This window comes from Amblyomma maculatum, chromosome 1 (genome assembly GCF_055883805.1).
Source record: "Amblyomma maculatum isolate TAMU_Amacu chromosome 1, ASM5588380v1, whole genome shotgun sequence".
In the NCBI taxonomy this organism is placed as follows: domain Eukaryota; kingdom Metazoa; phylum Arthropoda; class Arachnida; order Ixodida; family Ixodidae; genus Amblyomma; species Amblyomma maculatum.
In genome coordinates, this window is record NC_139344.1 from 205,786,877 (window position 1) to 205,805,767 (window position 18,891).

The window sequence follows — 18,891 nt, forward strand, 5'->3', positions numbered from 1 at the left end:
ATTTAAAAGCGTTGGCTAGTAAAAATGCCAAGATATCTAACTACGAACATGGTTAGCACCAAGCTCATTTACGGGGAACGAGACAAAAAAAGCGAGAAGTAAACTAGATGAGTAAAATAAGCAAAAACAAAAAAACAATACCATGCAAGCACGCAACACATGCACGTGTTTCTCTTTTTGTTGACCAAACGAAGCGTACATATATCCATCCTCTAAGCCCAGTTGTTGGCCGTCTTCTGCAACGATAGGCGTTAATGATGTGTTTACGCTGTTGATAACGCCAAACACGCTGCCGTCGTTTGAGGCTGACATACTGAAGGGCGAAGTCACGCGTGGCTCTCGATCGTTGTCGTCTGCTGCGGCACTGGCTGCACGCAATCGGCACTGTCAGTCGAGAGAGTGTAGAAATTTTCGCAACTAGGACTGCACGACATCTACACTTGTGTGAAAAGAACAGCGTCGTGTACAGGGCTCTAGGCTACACTCATAGAGTTTCTTCTATGCATGAAAGGAATGGCGAAGTGCTCCACGAAGAAAACGTAGGCTAGAACACTATACGTAGGCAGTGTAGGTGAATCGAACGGACCTTATGCTGCACTAGCCACTGTAGCTGCACGGCGGGCAAGTTGGGTCACGTGACAAGAATAGTTTGTTCTAAAAGGTAGACGTACATTATTGTACTGTTTGAATTTAAGAGCTCTGGGAAGCTCTAAGGAAAGAAGCTCCACAGTGGAGTCAGTGGAGTTACCAGTTGCTCTGACGCTCTAACTAGTGCTGACCCCTGCTGTATTTTTTTGTTTGAACCTTCGCTTGAACAGCAACTTGAAGGTTTGATACTTAAACCGTACTATTTTAGAAGATAATTGGCTTAAAATACGAAGGGTATTTTATTAACTGCAGTTTTTCAAGTTATTTGCTGATTTGTGAAGCATTGTTGCTAGACCAGACACGTGGTGTCAGCCAGCGCGTGCTCCGGTCAATGTTAACCACCGTACCGGCCGCCCCCTCCTCCGCCATTTTTAGCAAAACATGTCGGTTAGCGGCGTTATTGTGCCATGACGCAGACGTTTCAGCCATGGGCGACTCGCGTTTGGTGAGTGCAGTTATTGAACAGGTTTTGCCAAGTGCTTGGCATGAGCACCTTTGAAGCAGCTGGAATTCACTGGCGTGGCCAGCGTTTTAGCGGCTGCTTCTGCGGTGTTCATGGAACTTCCAATCTCCTCAACATCTTAGGCCTAATGCGTAACCCTAAATGTGTGTTCAACGTGCTCTTTTGTGTGTCGATCGTTTAACATAGTGTGTTGAAATACGTTGTAGCAGCTTGAGTAATAAGCTTGAACTGTGTAACAGGCTCTACGCTTACACCAGCTCAATTTTATTTTTGATGTTTGACATCGCCAGCAATCGATTGACTGGAGCCGACTGCACATGTTGAAAGAGTAAGAGAAAATGAACACAAAACTTTCGTAGGAAGGAAATCCCGTTTTTGTCATTGTGTGACGGCAGGTTCTCGCAGTTGTATTCGCAATCGTAGCTCTGGTGCTTAATACTGTTTAAGGTTTTTGTAAACCGATGTTCCTGCAGCTCAGCTATTCAACGGATGGAATGGGTATTAGCTTATTCACCTCCCATCGCCGCGGAAACTGCTGTAAGTCGTTTCTAAACTGGGCATGTTTCATCAATTAGACAGCTTTCATGCACCCTTGTGAGCTAGCTTTCTGTGTACAGCTTGTGTATTCTGATCGGCAAGCATGCACTTTCCTTTGAAGAGGGGAGAAAAAAAAAAAAAAGTGGCGTCTGAGTGTTTCAGGATTGAAAACTTGGGTGTAATGAGCCATGAGGATACCTTCCATGCTTGCATAAGGCAACTGAGACTTATTTTTGCAAGTAGGAGAAAACGCTTGGTTTTATTCTGTGGTGTATATGAGTGCCAACTTTGCATGTTGAAAAGGAGCGCTGTGGTTCGGAAGCATACTTAACAGAAATGCGCACAATAATTGCCATCCTGTAGCAGGTCTGGCATATTTGTTCATGTGAGATTTTGGTCAATGTTTGCAGTCGTAAACTTTTTGTATTACCAATTGGCCACGACCATGTGTGCTTGTCACATGGCTTCCTGAGCTTCATTTTTTTTGGCGAGCTAATGCTGCTAAGAGCAGTTATCGGGATTTTTCTACACGACTGTGTCGCTTTCAGCAATCCTGCCGGAGAACACGAAATGTGAGATGTTGGGAATTGTTAGTGTCGCAGTTCTACAGTTTGCACTTGTATTGATGTAGGTCATGCAGGATAACACTGGCATCAGCTGTGAAGGCACTGTCAAAAGCTTATGGTATACGACACACTTCCCAATGCTACAGTGAGAGGTCTCCAAGGAGAGAAGTAACATTTGCACCCGTCAAAAGGTTGGCAAGGATTCGAGGCGCCAGAATAATTTCTACTTCCTGATGTTCAATATGCACTGACGTCATCACTGAGCAATCTGCTGGACTGTAGCTACAAATAAATTTTTCTTTAATCTGGCATGCATTGTTTGAGAATGCAAATATATTATGGAAATTAATTTTTGTCTTTAAAGGGAAAGTGGCGAGAGTTTTACTCAATTATTTTTCTCAATGAACGTTCTCTAGCTCTTTTTGAATGCATTGACATTTTGTTACAGTTAATGACACATCTATGATAGCACATTTTTTTTTTAGCTTTGAAAGGTTTGTTTTCGGTGAGTGATCTGTGATTATATTACATGGTACTGACATGATGAGTTTGGGCCAACTTCAATTAGTTCTTGTTACCTCTGTAATATTGTGTTCCGTACACTTTAGTTGGAGTATTCGTCATGCAAGCATGTGCTAGCTGGAAGCCGTTGTACGAGTTGCTGTTCTCCCAGGAATCATACGCAAGATGATGCATTTGTCATGGCTTTTGCTGAATAGACGTTATATTTCCCTTGAGTGAGCGCAAATTAAATGGCAAGCATTTTTTTTTTTTTTTTTTTGACAGCATCTGTCTTTCATTCTGTTCCCTGACAACCAAAAATTGTACCACTTTTCTATTCTGCAAAAACACCTCTTTGGAAGCATTATGTGCATTTGATGCAGACCATTTAAGCCTAGGGAATGTGCTAAGTGAAAGCCCATAGCAGTGAATGCTGTTTTATATGCAAAAGACTGGTAGAAGAACGTCAATTCCTATTAGAGGCATCTCGCAGAAGATTCCTGGGTAAGGAGCAACTAGTGAAGGCACCAGTCAGCATATGCTTGTACGCAAGCTATAACGTGCACATGCTCCTTGATCTCGAACCAGGCAGGCTGTCACTAGATAGTGCAGTAATGCAGCTTCACCAGCTGTAGCTTGTGGAGCTGTGTCTTGGGTACTTCTGTGTCTGATATTACATCCTTATACAGGTAGTAAGCTGATACTAGAGGAGGTAGCGGTATGCAGCAGTGGTGGAGCTCGGGAAAAAGGCATTGCAATGGCATCTAGCAATAGCTATCTGGGATTGAGACAATTGTGGTGGTGCTCCTCTTCCAGGCTCATCGCACGCCAACTGTGGCAAGAATTGGCCTTCCGCTGCATGGTAGTTGTGCGGGAAGGGGCCTTCTCTGTATGCCTCACCTTAGTGTCATAAAGGATTAGGTGCTAGCCTTGGAACATTTTTGTTCTTCACTGTAGGTAGTGCAAAATAATTTCTGGCCTTTTCTTTTCATGTTGTGTTTATCATCTCGATGATGCTAGTAAGCACAGTTCAACACGAGTGTTTCATGCTATAAAAATTGTGTAGATCTTTTTTGTCCGTAATTTGTCTACAGGGAAAGAACATAAAGTTGACTTATAACCACAGGACTTATTTCATTGTGAGGTCTACAGTGGAAGACCTCACAGTAAAATCTGTCCTTTCTTGCCGCAGTGGCTCAGTGCTCAACTGCTGATCCTGGCTGCAGTTGTCCACTTTTCAATGGAGGCAAAAAGTAAGATGCTTGTATACTGTGCAATGCCAGTGCACATTAAAGAATCCCATGTAGTCTAAATTTACGGAGTCCTCCGCTATGGCATCCCTCGTAGTCTAAGTAACTTTGGGATACTTAAACCAAGCCACACCAAAATGTGTCCCACCTCTTCGCATGGCCCAGTTTTCTTGGTTGCACAACATTAATAAATGATACTCTCTACTGACCCACGCCGCAGTGAATGTGTTAAGTAGAGGCAACACACATTGGCTCAGGCGGTTGGCTGCTAATTCCAAGGTCATGGTTACGATCCCAGCCGTGATAGATATTTCAATGGAGACGAAATACAAAAACTGCTTGTGTAGTGCTATGTTAGCAATCCAGAGCCCTCCAATGCCGTCCCTCAGCCTCTTGGTGTGTATCGCTTCTGGACGTTGAGCCCCAATTTGCAATTTTTTTCCCTTTTCTCCTTAGGATGTGGAATTATGACTTTGTAATGTTCCTGAGCTTGTAGAGAGTAATATTCCTGTCACACTAGCAAATTAATGTCATTCGAATCGAATGCAACTAGTGTAATGACATTATTCAGCTGCTAGATGAGTATATTTAATGTCATTAGGTTTGAATGGCATTCGCCATCGAATCTGTTTGGGAAACTCGTTTATCTCAGAATGTGTACTCTAGACCAGACATACAGCAGAAATAAGCAACGAGAAAACAGTGTGTGCACTAGCTAAGTTTAGTTATATTTTGGTAGTTTTGCTGAAAAAAAATTATTCGCATCGCATCGCAGGTTGTTGTGAAAAGTAAATACTCTGTCACAACAGCGGCCCTGCCATGTCTTCGATGGTCTATCATTCTGTGTTTTCTGATGGCTACTTCTCTTGCATTTGCTCCAAAGTATACAAAAAAGCTGTAGCTGAGCGCTTAACCTTTTGGATGTCCATTGCATGCTCTGCGTGTCTCCACGCTGTGCATCCGCACTCCGCCATGTCAGCCATTGTTTACATTTATTGGTTGTGTAGATGCCGTTGTGCTGGATTTAGATTTTTATGACAGGAAATATTTGACGCCTATAATATCGCCCAAAAAAGTTAAGTCAACATTAAAATGCTACACAATGCTTTTAAACACCTTCTGTGTCCACTGACGTCCCTTTAGGAACTTTTTTAACTAATTGCAATTGTCGTTTGTGAGCCACATTATATGTTACCGTGTAGCACTGAAAGAAACAAGATATTTGATTCGAATGGCACTGGGAATCTTCTGCTATGACCATGCATAAGAACTTGTAGGTCAATTAAGTTTTGCCCTAAGCTTTCTCTGTGGCACTCACAAATTACAGTACACAACATACTATGCCACTGCAGTACTCATACACGTGCTACTACAGCATACACGCCACATCACATTCACTAGGCCCTCTGATATGCTCTTACTAGTGAGCCTTTGTGGCCAGTGTGCAGCACGCCTCTCAGGCACCTGTGTGCCTGAGTTTCATATCTAACACTGACTTCTGCACAGTTTTTAATTTTACAAAATTATTATTTTCTGTTCTCGAAGTATCATTTCTGAAGGCCGCCGCCAAAAGTGCCAGGTTTTTGGTGTATCGAGCTCCTTAGCATTAAGAGTGTAGCACATATCATCAGATGGTTCTGTTCTTTATGTTCTTCAGTGGGCAGAGCCAGTGCTTGCAGATGTGTGGCAGTAGGGGTTGTGTGGTGTGTCCCCCCTATGGTAATACTGTCTTTCACATATAAAACGTCACAGCTTTGTGCTTAAGGTGTAGGGCACAGAGGAAGATACTCCATTATTTAGAGCAAGTGAGAGGCACAAATGTTTTATTTCATTTTAAAGAGTAAATCAGGGTATCTTGCTTTAGTCTTTCTCCCTCCGTCCATGTCTCTCTGTGCTACTACTATATCTCAATGGATCACCAACTAGCCCAACAAAGGACTAGTGTGTGCCTAGCAGTTGGGAAAACCAAGAATTGTCAGGGAAATTTTATGCACCAAGTTGGTGAAATGTCGGGGAAACCATAAAAAATTTTGCCAAGTCTGGGAAAATGGCACGATATACTCTGCAGTGCATTTTCATTTTAAGCTGGCAGCATTCATGCAGATTTTTTTTTTTTTACCGTTTCTTCAATGCGTGGCTTTCGATATATTGCATATTATTTTGACGCCAGTGCATGGCTGAGCTGCCACAATAGAAGAGCCAGTACGCACATGAGATGGGTACTGAATAAAATATGCGGAAGCGCTGTGTGAGAGTAGTACGGGACAAAAAACAGGAATAACCACGCCGGCAGTGGCCAGCACGGATGCGATCGGCGAGCTATGCTGCCAAACACATGCGCGCAGCCATATTGGATTGGATTGGCTCGGCTGTTTGCGGGGTGGGCAGCTCGTGGGCTCTGAGGCTGCCGTCCATGCCTTTTCTGAACGTTAATGGGCTCTGAGGCTGCCGTCTATGCCTTTTCTGAACGTTCTTAACGGCCTGTAACACTAATGGCAGCCTTTCATTATTGTAAATTGCAGAATAGCTTTTTGTGAATTTGTCACTCATTATCATCAGCAGCTACATTTTTGAGTCTTCACTGAAATAATCAGGGTAAACCTTGAAAAGTCAGGGATTTTGAAAATAGTGGTTTGCTAGACACCCTGTAAGTAGTTTGTTTTAAGTTGCTAAAAAATATTTTTTTTTAAATTGCTACTCATGCCAACAGGGATGAATGAGATTGCTACATTTCAGAAGCCCTTACATCAACCTGGACTTGCAGACAGCTTTTTGTGACTATGAAGCTAAGGCTATTTTGGGCAGAACTTTTCTTAGTGTTACTGCTCCAAGTAGTTCAGGCACATCTGGACTCTATTCATTTCCCCCCTGATGTTGAAATAGTTCAAGCCGCCAACTACACACGAATGTCACTGAAGGCTTTGTGAAGGAAAATTGAAAACTAGTTAGCAATTCGCACAATGTACTATCAACGGCAAAAGTTTGTGGTACCTACAGTGCATGGCGGAGCAAGGCAAAACTGCATTGCTGCGCCATCTGCAACCATACAGCGTAATGATGAGGTTGACATCACTGTCACACCAGGCGCGCATTGTGCGTGCGTCCTTTCTCTGCCGTCAGGCTTATCTTTTCGCTTGCTTTCCCCGACACGCTTTTAAATATTGCGGCAGCTACTGAAGGGCTTTGGACAATCGCTGTGCATTTGCTTCAGCTGCTGTGATACTAGACGGCAGCACTCCTGAGCCTCTTTTGCATGGTGTGCGAGGATAAATGTTATCTTTCACTGGTCGAGCATGTATATTTCACCTTTTTTCCATCTATACATTGCGTCGCATCTGGAAGCCCTGCGATATCAGTCTGCCACACTGACAAACCATTGACTGTAGTTTCCCCATCACCATTTCATAGTGGTCACGTTTGCCATTTTTGGCTGCTCCAACTGTAGCGAGGGCTCCGAGCAAAAGACAAATACAAGCCTGTCTCGCATTTCTAAGATAGCCATAGACATGTGCGAGTGTTCTAAGATGCTCATTACAAATTATCTGTACAGTTGAAAACAAGCATTGCCTGTGAAAACAAGCATTTTTCTTTATCTTAAATTAATCTTAACAGGTTTAAACCTGTGTATATCAGGAATTATAAATATAAAGGAAGCATCGCCAGTAGTAGTGAACATACATTATCCTGCTTACTGTGGCGCATGAGCACTGCCGAGAGGTGACGCCATGGAATGTGTTCACGCCCATTAGCTGCCCACCACACTTCTTTTATTGCGAAAGCAATACTACTTGCACTTTCAAGCCTTCAGCGTAGTGAGGCGGTGCATACCATTGACCTTTAGCTTCACCCCTGGTGTGACGTCATGCCATCTGCCGCAAAAACCGGGGGCCCAATGCGCGCCATCAGCCATGCGAGGCGGTGCACACCAACGGCGGCCTAACTCCACTCCTTCTGCGAGGAGCACTACAAACGGAGTGACGTCATACAGTTGGATAAATTGGGCCCTGGCTCACGCCGTCAGTCATACGAGTCAGAATCAGCCTGCTAGGACCCTGGCATTCACGTTACCACTATAGGCCACTAAGGTGCGTTCATACGGCTCTGTTAAAGCGGAACTTTATATGTGGGCTGAGGAAGAAGAAAAAGAGAACGTTCGGTCCCCCGCAGCTGATGCTATTGCTCAATATTTGGTTCAGCAGCGTTGAACTCTTGTAATTTTTTTTGTGCTGTTTTGTTGGGGGGGGGGGGGTGCTATTGCGTCATATACTGTAGCCACTTCTGCGACCAGCAGCCACTGCGAGTCAAGCTGGTGTCTGTTTAATGTCGCTGTGGTAGCTGTCTAGTGTGCAAGGCCTGATAGCAGTGCGCGCCGGCAGCGTTCGCTTCTTCCTCGCTTGGAGAATTAGCCGATGGTTTCGATGCAGCCCGCCACGCGAGATTTTTCACTGGGAGTATTTCACAATGAGAGTTTACTCCTTGGGGGTCAGTAAGCAAAAGACTCAGTATCCATGTCATGTATAGGTGCTCGGATCAACGCGTAGCGATGACAGCGAAGCGAAGATGCGCTGATCGTGACAAGGAGTAAAAGTGGAAACTTGAGAAACGTCATGTGGGTTTCTGGCCAAATCTCTCGATTTCGAGATCTCATCCCAGTCTGCCAATAGAACAGACAATCTGTGCTCTCATTCTGCCATTTGAATATGATTGCTCCAAACATCACAGATAATTGACCTGAATTTGCTATTGGAATTCCACATTAGATGAGGAGCACAGTTGTTTTGCTCTGCTATATAGACCTTTGCATCTGGTGAGGAGGATGTGAAAGCACCTCCTCCTGGGTTGTTCCATTGCCACTTCTCTCGCTAGCGAATCGTGCACACAGCCCCAGCGAGGAAGGGAAAGAGACTGGCCTTTGTCGCTGTGCTGTGGGAATTGGCCTGCCTCAGCCCTAGTGACCCTGCACTGCTTCTGTGCCGCTAACTCGATCTGCTCCCCAAGATTACAGAGACAAAGGACTCTCCTTTCGTTTCCTGCCTAGCCTTGCAGGTTGTGGTTCACAACCTCTTGTCTGCCTGGTTAGCCTAGCTTTTTTTGTGTTTTTTGTTTTGCTGTTATCACCTGCACTACATGAACTGGTTCATGTAGTGCAGGTGATATGAGTGCATTCGTTTTAGTGGTGAAATGTGGTACACTCTGCATATGATGCCTTATGTTTCAAAAAGTGCTGACGTCATACAAGCCCAGTGCAGACGTGCAAGTTGGCTGTATTGCACCATTGCGGAACGACTTATTTTATGGCTACCTCTTCTGAACAAACAGATAAAAAAAAGGGACATCAAGAGCACTGCAGAGCTCCCACAAAGAATGAAGCAAGCTTTGCTAAGTACCATTATGAAGTCTACCAGCCTTAATTTTGTTGCCATTTCTGGACTACAAATGTTTGACTAACGTATTAGGCCCAAGGTACAAAATCAGTAAGGTAGCCAGCGGAGGCGTACTTCTTGAGCTCAACATCGAAGCACAGTATAGAAAGCTTGCAAACATTGTCTATTGGGGCATCTCTGTAAATATCAATGCCCATAGATCCTTGAATACTGTCATGGCTTGATTTCAGACCTTCACCGTATCGAGCAGGAGATGGGTGGTCTCACTGATCAAAATGTGGCAAATGTGCACCGAATCACCACCAGGAAAAATGACAGAGATCCCTACTAAGCACCTGATATACTCCTGAACAACTTTTTAGGGCTATAGCAGCTCACTGTACAGCAGAATATAGTCTCTTCAGAAATTTTGCAGATTGTGCTTTGGAATATTATCGTTATGAAATATTCATGTACTTTTTACATCATGATTATATTACAATACAAGCCAGAACAGCATTACTGTAGCGCACTTTAATATGTGTGCAATTGTGATGGCTACGCCATCTGTCGGGAATCCTTCGGAAGTTTCTGCTGCGTCTACTCGCCAGATTCTGTAAGCTCGCTTTTGCAATGCAATTGTTTCAACAATCTGCATAGCATGGTATATTCATTAAACTTGAATTCATGTCTACTTTGGGGGGGGGGTTTAAATGGAGGATAAATATGTTTTCCCTGTTCAGTCGCGGTTCACAGTCCAAACCGCCGACCTCACCCAGTGATTGCGTGCGCTACCGAGTGCATGCCGACCACTGTGGGTTGTGCTCTTGGAAACGTACAACATGTGCTGACAACAAACAGGCATTTATTGCTGCAGTAACAACACCAGCAAGGTTGTTACTGGTGAATTTCGCCCATGCTAGGGCAGGGGGTAAACTCGGAGGCCGGACACGTGGTAAGCGGGAAAAGTTCCATGAGGCTTCTTCGCTGGCTACAGCGGAGTGCCGTGAGGGTGTGTCCGCTCTGCCGAAGAGTTGGCAGTCCCCATGTGCGTAGGGACGACGTCTTCCTTGGCGCTCGTGCTGCCACGACGCTGGCACCATGTCTCGATAGTTAACGTTAACTATCCATGCTGGCACCACCTTGTGATAGCTAGGGTAACTACCATAAGGGAAAGCCAACTTTAAAGGGAACGATGGGAGATCGTTCCACATAACTTATGCCTTCAGTAGTGTGAAGAAACACATGCATTGTTGACTGTTCGAAAACTATTGTTCTAAGTAAGGCGGAACTTTTTTCCGTACAACACCGAAACTGAGTGCAAGAAACATGCAGGAAGCTCTATACGGAAGCTCTGTACTGAGCTTTCTATGTGTCTCTTGCATTCTGTTTCGTGTAGAGAAAAGTGTCTGATCTTCCCATGCTGCGGGGCTTTAGAAAATTAGTTTTTGATCGTTTCAAAAAACCAAATACGGCATCGTCTTGTTCGCTGCTTCGAGCTTCTCATTGGGGCTAACCACCGAACTGCAATAATTAAAGGTTAGTGTGTTTTATTTAATTAGAAGTATAATTAGAAGAGTTTTTCAGCAAATTGTTTTCGCTGTGGCTGAGAGTTTGATAATTTTTATTTTGATAATTTTTTCCTATCTTGAACTATTTTCAGTGATTTAAAGTGTTTACTGAAACACCCAATATACCTCATCTGATATAAGGACAGGAGACCTATTCTAAATTTAAATATATACCTTGCTTAAACTGAAATTACAAAACTCCAGATACAGAAGCAAACTAGTTTCGGTTTTAAACACGGCAGGGGTTCTAGAACAGGCTGGAACTTTCTAAGCAAGGCACAAAAACAAAATTCTTTTTTCATTACGAAAAAAAAATGTGGCCTGGTACCTGCACATTGGTGTTTGGGCTTGCTGCTAGCCGTGTATGTACTGTATTTCCAGAGTACGGCAGTTAGGTGGTATGTGTGCTCGCGGGAGGGCATCACATTTGATCACGCTGTGTCCTTTCGCTGTCAAGAACGTACCGGTACATTTTTGCACTTTTCCTCCACAGTGTCACCGATGTACCGGTACGTTCTCTATTGTGCGTTCAAAACTTAGCGCCACAGCGTGAAGCTGGCGCACTTGGACAGGCTGCGCCATCTGTAATATCTTTCTACAAGTTATATTTTCGCCTCGTGTTGTGTTGGTGCGTATATACTGAAGAGTATGGAGTGACCGCGCCCACCCCCGCCACCTTTTTTGCGGGGGGCGCGGTTGCTCTGCGCACGCTACTTTTATCGCGCTAAGCGATCATACGGCGTGTGAGTTTCGCAGTGCGTGCTTATAAATACGAGCCGAGCTCGGAATCGGGCTCTCAAGAGGTATCTAGAAGTTTTTTCGTGTATTATCCTCATTTATCTAATTTATAATCAGGCTGATGATGATGATGTTAAATAACAATACCTGCAGAACACTGAAATGCGCATATTCCAATGACTATGTTATTTGTATAACAATCATAAAAATAAATCGCTATGCTCGTTCCCCAAAACCAAGCCGACAGTGGGGGTGCGTCACAGCCAGAAACGCCCCACAGCGAACGGGTTAAAGGGACACTGAAGAGAGAAACATTGCTTCTGTCAGTAAAATACCAGCTCCTAATCACAAAAACACCACGCTTATTGAAAACAAAGCTCTTATAAGGTAGCAGTAGCGAGAACAGAAGTACAGGTATCTTTGCCAGAGCCGTTTCTCGCAAATACAAGTTGAGTGATGTGCAAGGAATCGCAGAGGCTGTCTGATTTGTATTATGGTTACCTTCCTGTACTGTTACGTAAGTTCTGAAACAGCATGTGCATATATACATACCTGTCAACTCTTCCAAATTTTCCGTAAAATGTATGGATTTCAACCAGTCTTAGGATTTTACAAATCTTACTTGAAGTTTTATGGAAAATATTGTATTTGGAGGGGGGGGGGGGGGGGGACTTGAAAATCGAAACACCCTGGTACCTTGCGCTACCACGAGAGGACAGCATATATTCATAGTATCATAGTCAGCAGCGGCAAGGTTGTAGTGACTTCTGACATCTACTAGGTGGGCCACGGATTCTTATCCAAAGCTCGATAGCACCTCCACAAACCTGTTGCCATGCCTGTTGCCGCTGTTGCCTTTGTACATGCCGGTTGTGGTCTTTACTCACTTCAGTGTTGGCCTTATCCTTTGTGCGTCTAGCTGCTTCGTCCAGCGGAGTGCGACTTGGTGTTTTAGCTGTAGCAGCTTCACATTGAAATGGCGTGCTCGAAGCTTCGGTATTTCCAGGTATTTTTGAAATCGTATACGGCAGAATTTCCTAGCTTCGTGTCGTCGAAAAAAGGGGAGTTTGGATTTTGCACCAAGTGTGCCTGCGACGTGAACATTTTGCATGGTGGCAAGTCTGACATCAGGGTCCACATTGCTTCTGAAAAGCATCAGGGGAACGTGCGAGCCGCGGACAGCCAATCAAGCCTAGACAATGACCACGGTGTGATTCGTGCAGAATGCCTCTTCGGCGTTTTTAGTTGTGCACAACATGTCAGCGATCATGCCGGACCGCTTTTCTGAGAGATGTTCCCCAAGTGTGAAGAAGCGAAACGCTACGCCTGTGGATGGACAAAGACTTCAGTTGTTTGGAAAATGGCCGCCGACACGGGGACTCCTTTGCTGCATGCCTTGAAACGGCAAGTATTTTTGATCACTGTGGATGGCAGTAATAATAGGGATACAATGCTCTACCCTATTGTTGACATATTTCCTTAGAGATGAATAGAGTTGAAAGCTGCCTTTGCCTCGGAACAATCCAAGGGGAAGCGATGGGTCACAAGTTTTGGATGAGATGAAATCCCGGATTTTGCCTGTTGGGTACCTGCTGGCTATGTGTTCGGACAATGCCAATGTCATGATCAGCAAGAAAAAAGTGTTTCTACTGTATTGAAAGAGGCTCAACCAGGTTTGATAGGGGTTGTTTGCCTGTGCCATCTGATCAACTTGGCTGCCCAAAAGGGAGCTTTATGTCTTCCTGTGAAGGCTGATGAGGCATTGATTGACATCTTTTCCTACCTAGAAAAAAAGCTTGAGACGAAAAGATCGGCTTAAAGGGTTTCAAAAGATACATGTCGTCGAGGTCAGAAAGATGTTGGAACATTCGCCGACACGTGGGCTGTTGTGTGGGAAGTGTTTGAAAAAGCTGCTAGACCAGTGGAAACCACTACTTAGCTTTTTCTTCTCAGAAACAAAGCAGTGCAACAAGCAAGGCTTGTTTTTGGAGTCCTACGAGATTTCAAGGACCTCCTCACAAACCCCCAAGAACCCTATGCCGACCCCAAAGTCTGCTACTCGCTTCCTCAAGACTGCTGAAGGCCTCGGGAAGAAAAGCACCAACAATGATGAGCACTCGCTAAAGAGAAAAGGGGCTCATTCTGGGGACCTCAAGTAAAAAAAACGGCAATTTCATCTCGAGGAATCCAGAGTAGCCAGCCAGGTGACCCGTGAAGAATGCCTGTTTTATTTTTTGTCATCGGAGCTAAGCAGTGCATGTTGCCTTTTTCTCCAGAATGTTGTACCGATTTTTAAGAAGACAAACTCCCTTCTTCAGGCACAGGCTCCTCAGATTCATGTGCTGAGGGGCCTCTTGAACCACCTTTTCAAGGATCTCCTGACTAGATTTGTGCACCCAGGTGTTATCAAGGAATGTCATGCATTGCTGGAAGTTGACTATGGAGCTACTCTGTAGTTGCTACACTGAGCATATATGAAAGAGCAGTTCTCTGCTGTACGGCTGTACTTCAGAGCAGCATGCGATTATATTCCTCATAAATTCCCGCTAGATGACGTCAACTTCAAGATGGCTGAAGTTGCTCAAGTGCAAGGTCTCGAAACTGCTTCATTCAGCTGTGCACGTCATTTTATTATGGTGTTCCCTGCTATTCTATCTCAGCAGAGTGGGGAAGGAAGGGAAGATGCAATCGACGCACTTGAAGTCGAATTTGCCGACTTGCAAGCGTACGTGGTCAAAGTATCAGGATTAAATGAGTTAACGGGCGACGTGCAGTGGTCACAATTAAGAAATGTTCGAAGTGTCAACGGATCGCTCAGGTTCCACAGAATTTCAACTGTTATGTTGGGCATCCTCTCTATTCCCCACAGCAACGCTGAATGCGAGAGAATATTTAGAACTGTGAACAAAACTCGGAACTGAGTTCCGCTCATCTGTGTGTGAGAAAATGCTCGAAAGTCTGCTGATGGTCAAAGGGCACCAGAGTGGAACTTGTTTTGAGCAAACTTACACAGAGAAGTTTCTCATGCAGGCAAAGTCGGCAACAGCAAAATCACTGAAAAAATCAATCGTTCCCCATTGGAGTGTTTGCACATTACTCTCCATGGCATGGGTCTCACTTATGGTTGCGACTATGTGAGTAAGCTCGCTTTGCTGCAAAAGGTTAATCCTTAAAAAATTTAAAAAATGCCCTTCCCCCTTGTGGAGGTCTTCAGGTTGGCAGGTGTGATATATAATTTGCAAGGAAGGTAAAAAGACTTTAAATTTTGGAAGGCAGAGAAAACCCATGCTTGGCGGCGCTACAGGCGGTCAGTTTCGTTTCGCTGTGCTTCCGTTTCGTGGTTTCGTTTTTGACATGTCTTGGTTTAAAATTGAGAACGCAGAGCAGCAGGAGAAATTCCAAGTTATCCTCAAAAGTTCATGCCACGGCAAGTGATTCCCTATTGCAAAATCTGCTGTGACATTTATATAGGTTGAGTACCTGATTTATTATGCAAGGTAAACCTGCACGAAATTGTTGTTACTTGCCATCCCTGGCTGCTTAGAGAAAAAAGCAAGGCTGGGAGAAGTTATAAGGTTTAAAATTAGATACTTGAAAGTAAAAAATAACCGCCATATTTATGAACACGCCTTCACTCGAACTTCTACTCCAAGTGGCCCTCGAGGCCTCTTTTTCGTTTCAGAAAGCAACCTCCGCTTGAATCGCTCCTCTAGCGGCAGAAAAAACTTTTCTCTAGAATCTCGAGTCGGCGACGACGCTACCTTGGCCGCTCCTCGACCGCCACTCCACTTGCAAATATGGCGGACATCTCATCGCTCGTTTGCTGTGTGGACTTCGTTCTACCAGTATACTAAACTTTTCACAAAAACGAATACGACGAAGATGCACCAAACCTTTCTCTAAAGCATCACCTGAGAGTGACAGCGACCCGGGACTTCTGGCACGTTATCATTTTGCGGGTGTGGCTGTGGCTAGTCTGCTGCTGTTCTTGCCGCTCACGCCAAGCATAGATAACCGTGGTCAGCCGCCGACAGTACTGTAGTTGACCATCGCATTACGCTTCTGTGGTGTGAGCACATTTCAAGTCGCCGGATAGGTGAACTCTTCGGAGCCTACAGAGTGCTGAGTTGAGGTGCGATTTGACCGTTAATGGTGAGCTCGCCCGCAGCCGGACTCGAGAGTCGAGCGTGGCGGTGAACTTCTGGGGAACAGCGTGTTGCACGCAGTAAGCTGGAGGGCACCAAAAGCGTGATGGGACTGTGTGGACGTCTGTGCTGCACCCTGCGCATCTATGGCTTGCCTGTCGCCCGAGGGTATGCAGTAAGTCTTCGGACGTGCAGCGCTGTCGGGGGAGCGCGTTAATGTGCTTGTCCTACCGTAGGACTCCTACGGAGGGATATTCGCGGCCAACGAAGGGCATGGCTTTTCAAGCACGTTTTAAATTAGGGCTCCCAACTTGTTTGGAAACCGCATGCAGCATTTGCTTCTGGATAGTCAAATTTAGTGTGCATGAGCTGCAACGCGCTGCCAAGTAGTACGCATGTTTTCACCGTTCACCCCATAGGAGTTGGCGGTTTTTACTTTTTTTTTTTCCTGCAGTATATTTTGATGTCTGTCAAAGTCTGGCAATAAAAAAAAAAAGTCACAAAGCTTGGCAATAAAAAAAGGCAAAGTGGCAAAGGGCGAGCGTAGATCTCACACCAAAAGAATAAATCGAAGTATTCACACCATTTTTCTAAGCCTACATCATGTTCTGCGTAAACTCTACGTCGCCAGCAGCGACTGTTGCCAGGTGTAAAAGCATTTTCGGCCTTTTTCCAGTTAACATCGATGCTTGCTGACCGTATTGCACACTTCAGCACACATTTTTCGGGCAAAAAGTTCACTTTAATCTGCAAACAAAGCAACTGCTGCTAGAGTACACCACTCGCGGTTCACAAGTAGTCACAGAGTAGGCATTTAAGCCTTGGTTTGTGTCATTTTACCCACCTATTTAGAATAGTTTGAATCACGGGCAGAAAAAAAACAGTTACTATCTCTGCAATAGATGTCTTCTGCCGCTGAACAAGTGACAGTCACAAGATGCTACACTATTGAGTTTTGCTTGCATTACAATTATGATAGAGCTGTCTTTGGTGTCCCTTTATCCTAGTGGGTTTTGCATCATTCCTGGCCATTGGCTCCTGCATTTTGTTCTTTACGAGCTCTAAAATCATTGTGTAGTGTTCCTTTATATAGTATATATATTGGCTTATGTTTCTGATACGGCTGCTTTTTTGTCTCGTGCTTTCTTTCAGTCCATGAAAGCAGTGCATTTTGTTACACACTGCCTGATGTGCCACCAAAGCATCATGCCCCTCTCAGCACTCGTATCGGTAACCAGTGTAGAGTGCCAGTGATTGCCAGTCTTTTGAGTGTACTTGGGTATCCTTCCAGTCTTTTCCCTCTTGCCTTTTTTATGCAGTTTCTAAGCCAGCTGCCTGAATCTGGATGAACGTAATTTACTCGGCGACATTTTTTCTTAGCAATGAGGGGGAAAGTACAGGGGTGGGAGTCTGCAAATGCATCTTGTTTTGATTTTAGTTTAAGGTTAATTTTGACAAAGATAGGTACTCGTTGCAGGTGGTCTCTCTGAACGGAAGCTGTTTCCAGTAGCGCTGAAAGAAGTTTGTTGTCATCTGCGCCGACAATGAGTTTAAGGAAAACTGCAAAGGTGAGCATATTGAAGTGCCATTTGACCTGCATGCACAACTCGCATTCCGACGACATGTTACTGATAGGTATCAATTCATGAGATGAGCTGCAAAGCCTCCGCAGAGTAAAAGTGGTTGCTTTGTAGAATACTGGAATTTTGCAACAGTATTTTGATCATGCACTCCACGTTATGGTCAAACTGGCCAAGTTATTGTAGCATTATCAGGCCAATCAATTCACATTAAGTAAATACAAAGGCTGTATTGTCTCACAAAATATTGCATGTATTTACAATTCCTCTATCATTCGTCTGCATGTTCACACAGATTTACTCATACACTCTACTTCCTTGACGTTACTGGGTCCACTCCCTTTGGGGTTGCTCCTAGATGCTTTATTTCCGTTTTAAGAAATGTGCATGCTCAAGCCAGTTTCTTCAAACGGTGCGAGGAGCCCTAGCTTTTTCAGGCTGGTATCAGGGTGCCAGGGCCTGAAGCCTCAGTGCTAAATGTGTGCTCTGCTCAGACCTGTTCTTTTAGCGTTCGTTGTACAGGACAATAAAACCCACTTCGTTTTGTTGGAATAGGTTTATTGTAAAATCTATTTAAGTAATCTTGCTGCTTGCTGTATCATTGCTTATAGAGTATGGTGTGGCACAGAGGGCAACGTATGCGGATTTTGAACATCCATGCTGCACAGATTTGGGTCAGAAACACTCATATTGCAGTCGATCCAGGATATATTGAATTATTGCTTATATCGAACTTTCAGAATATCTCTTTGAAAATCCAATGCGTATGTATAGGAGTGGTATCGAACTCCTGTTCAGGGGCACATTCAGTATATTGAACTGCACGGTCACTGCTCGCATGCAAGCCAGGTTGGCTGCACATCCCTGGCCGCTTGCTGGCAGAGCTAATGGTGTAAAACCACTATACGAGGTGAACATCGAGTCCAATTAAATGAGACCTCCGGGCTGGTATGATAGTTTTTAACGCGACACTGCTGTCATGCTGGGAAGCTTGGGTTCGATGCAACGCTTGCAGTGGCACTACATGGTCTACATGGCACTACATGCAGTGGCATTACATGGTCTGCTTCACTGCTGTAGGAGCAGTTGTGACGTTTATAGTGTACCAGTAACAAAATTAGACCTCTTGTTATCAGAACTGGATTTTCCCAAAGCACTGTCTGCAGTGCCTTAGGGTCAACCCCAACCCCCAAAGGCATTTGTGCCATGCGACACAGGACGCAAGCCCTGACACTCCGATCTACTCCTGTGAAATACTAAGCTCATGCACACGCAATGGGACGTAGAGATGTGCCTCTCTTTCTAATGCCTGTCCCAAGGTGACGCTGGATGCCTTAGTTCATGCACGCTGCCCTTGTGGTCCTCGTGGTGAGCGGTGGGCTGCGAGTTGCCGGCAGGACGCATATTTTAGCAGGAAGCGTGCCGTAAGCGTGGGTCACATAGTAGTTCTGTTGGCATGTTTTATGTATCGGAACTGTCAATATTTCAAACTATTTTGCGATCTCCTTCGAGTTCGATACATCCGGGAT

The 18,891-nt window shown here is 44.7% G+C and overlaps 1 protein-coding gene across 5 annotated transcripts in view; it reads left to right on the forward strand.

Annotated features, from left to right (window-relative positions):
- Positions 1-959: 959 nt before the first annotated feature.
- Usp10 (ubiquitin specific protease 10) overlaps positions 960-18,891 on the forward strand; it is a 109,896-nt gene continuing 91,964 nt past the window's right edge. For 3 of the 5 annotated variants that reach the window (XM_084590083.1, XM_084590087.1, XM_084590086.1), the window contains exons 1-2: positions 960-1,093; positions 17,260-17,350. In XM_084590083.1, coding sequence (XP_084446209.1) covers positions 17,327-17,350 — 24 coding nt within the window. In that variant the 5' untranslated portion in view covers positions 960-1,093; positions 17,260-17,326. Of the gene's footprint in view, positions 1,094-1,282; positions 1,440-1,600; positions 1,649-17,259; positions 17,351-18,891 lie in introns of those variants that run through there. The other 2 variants (XM_084590084.1, XM_084590085.1) reach the window with 2 other exon arrangements.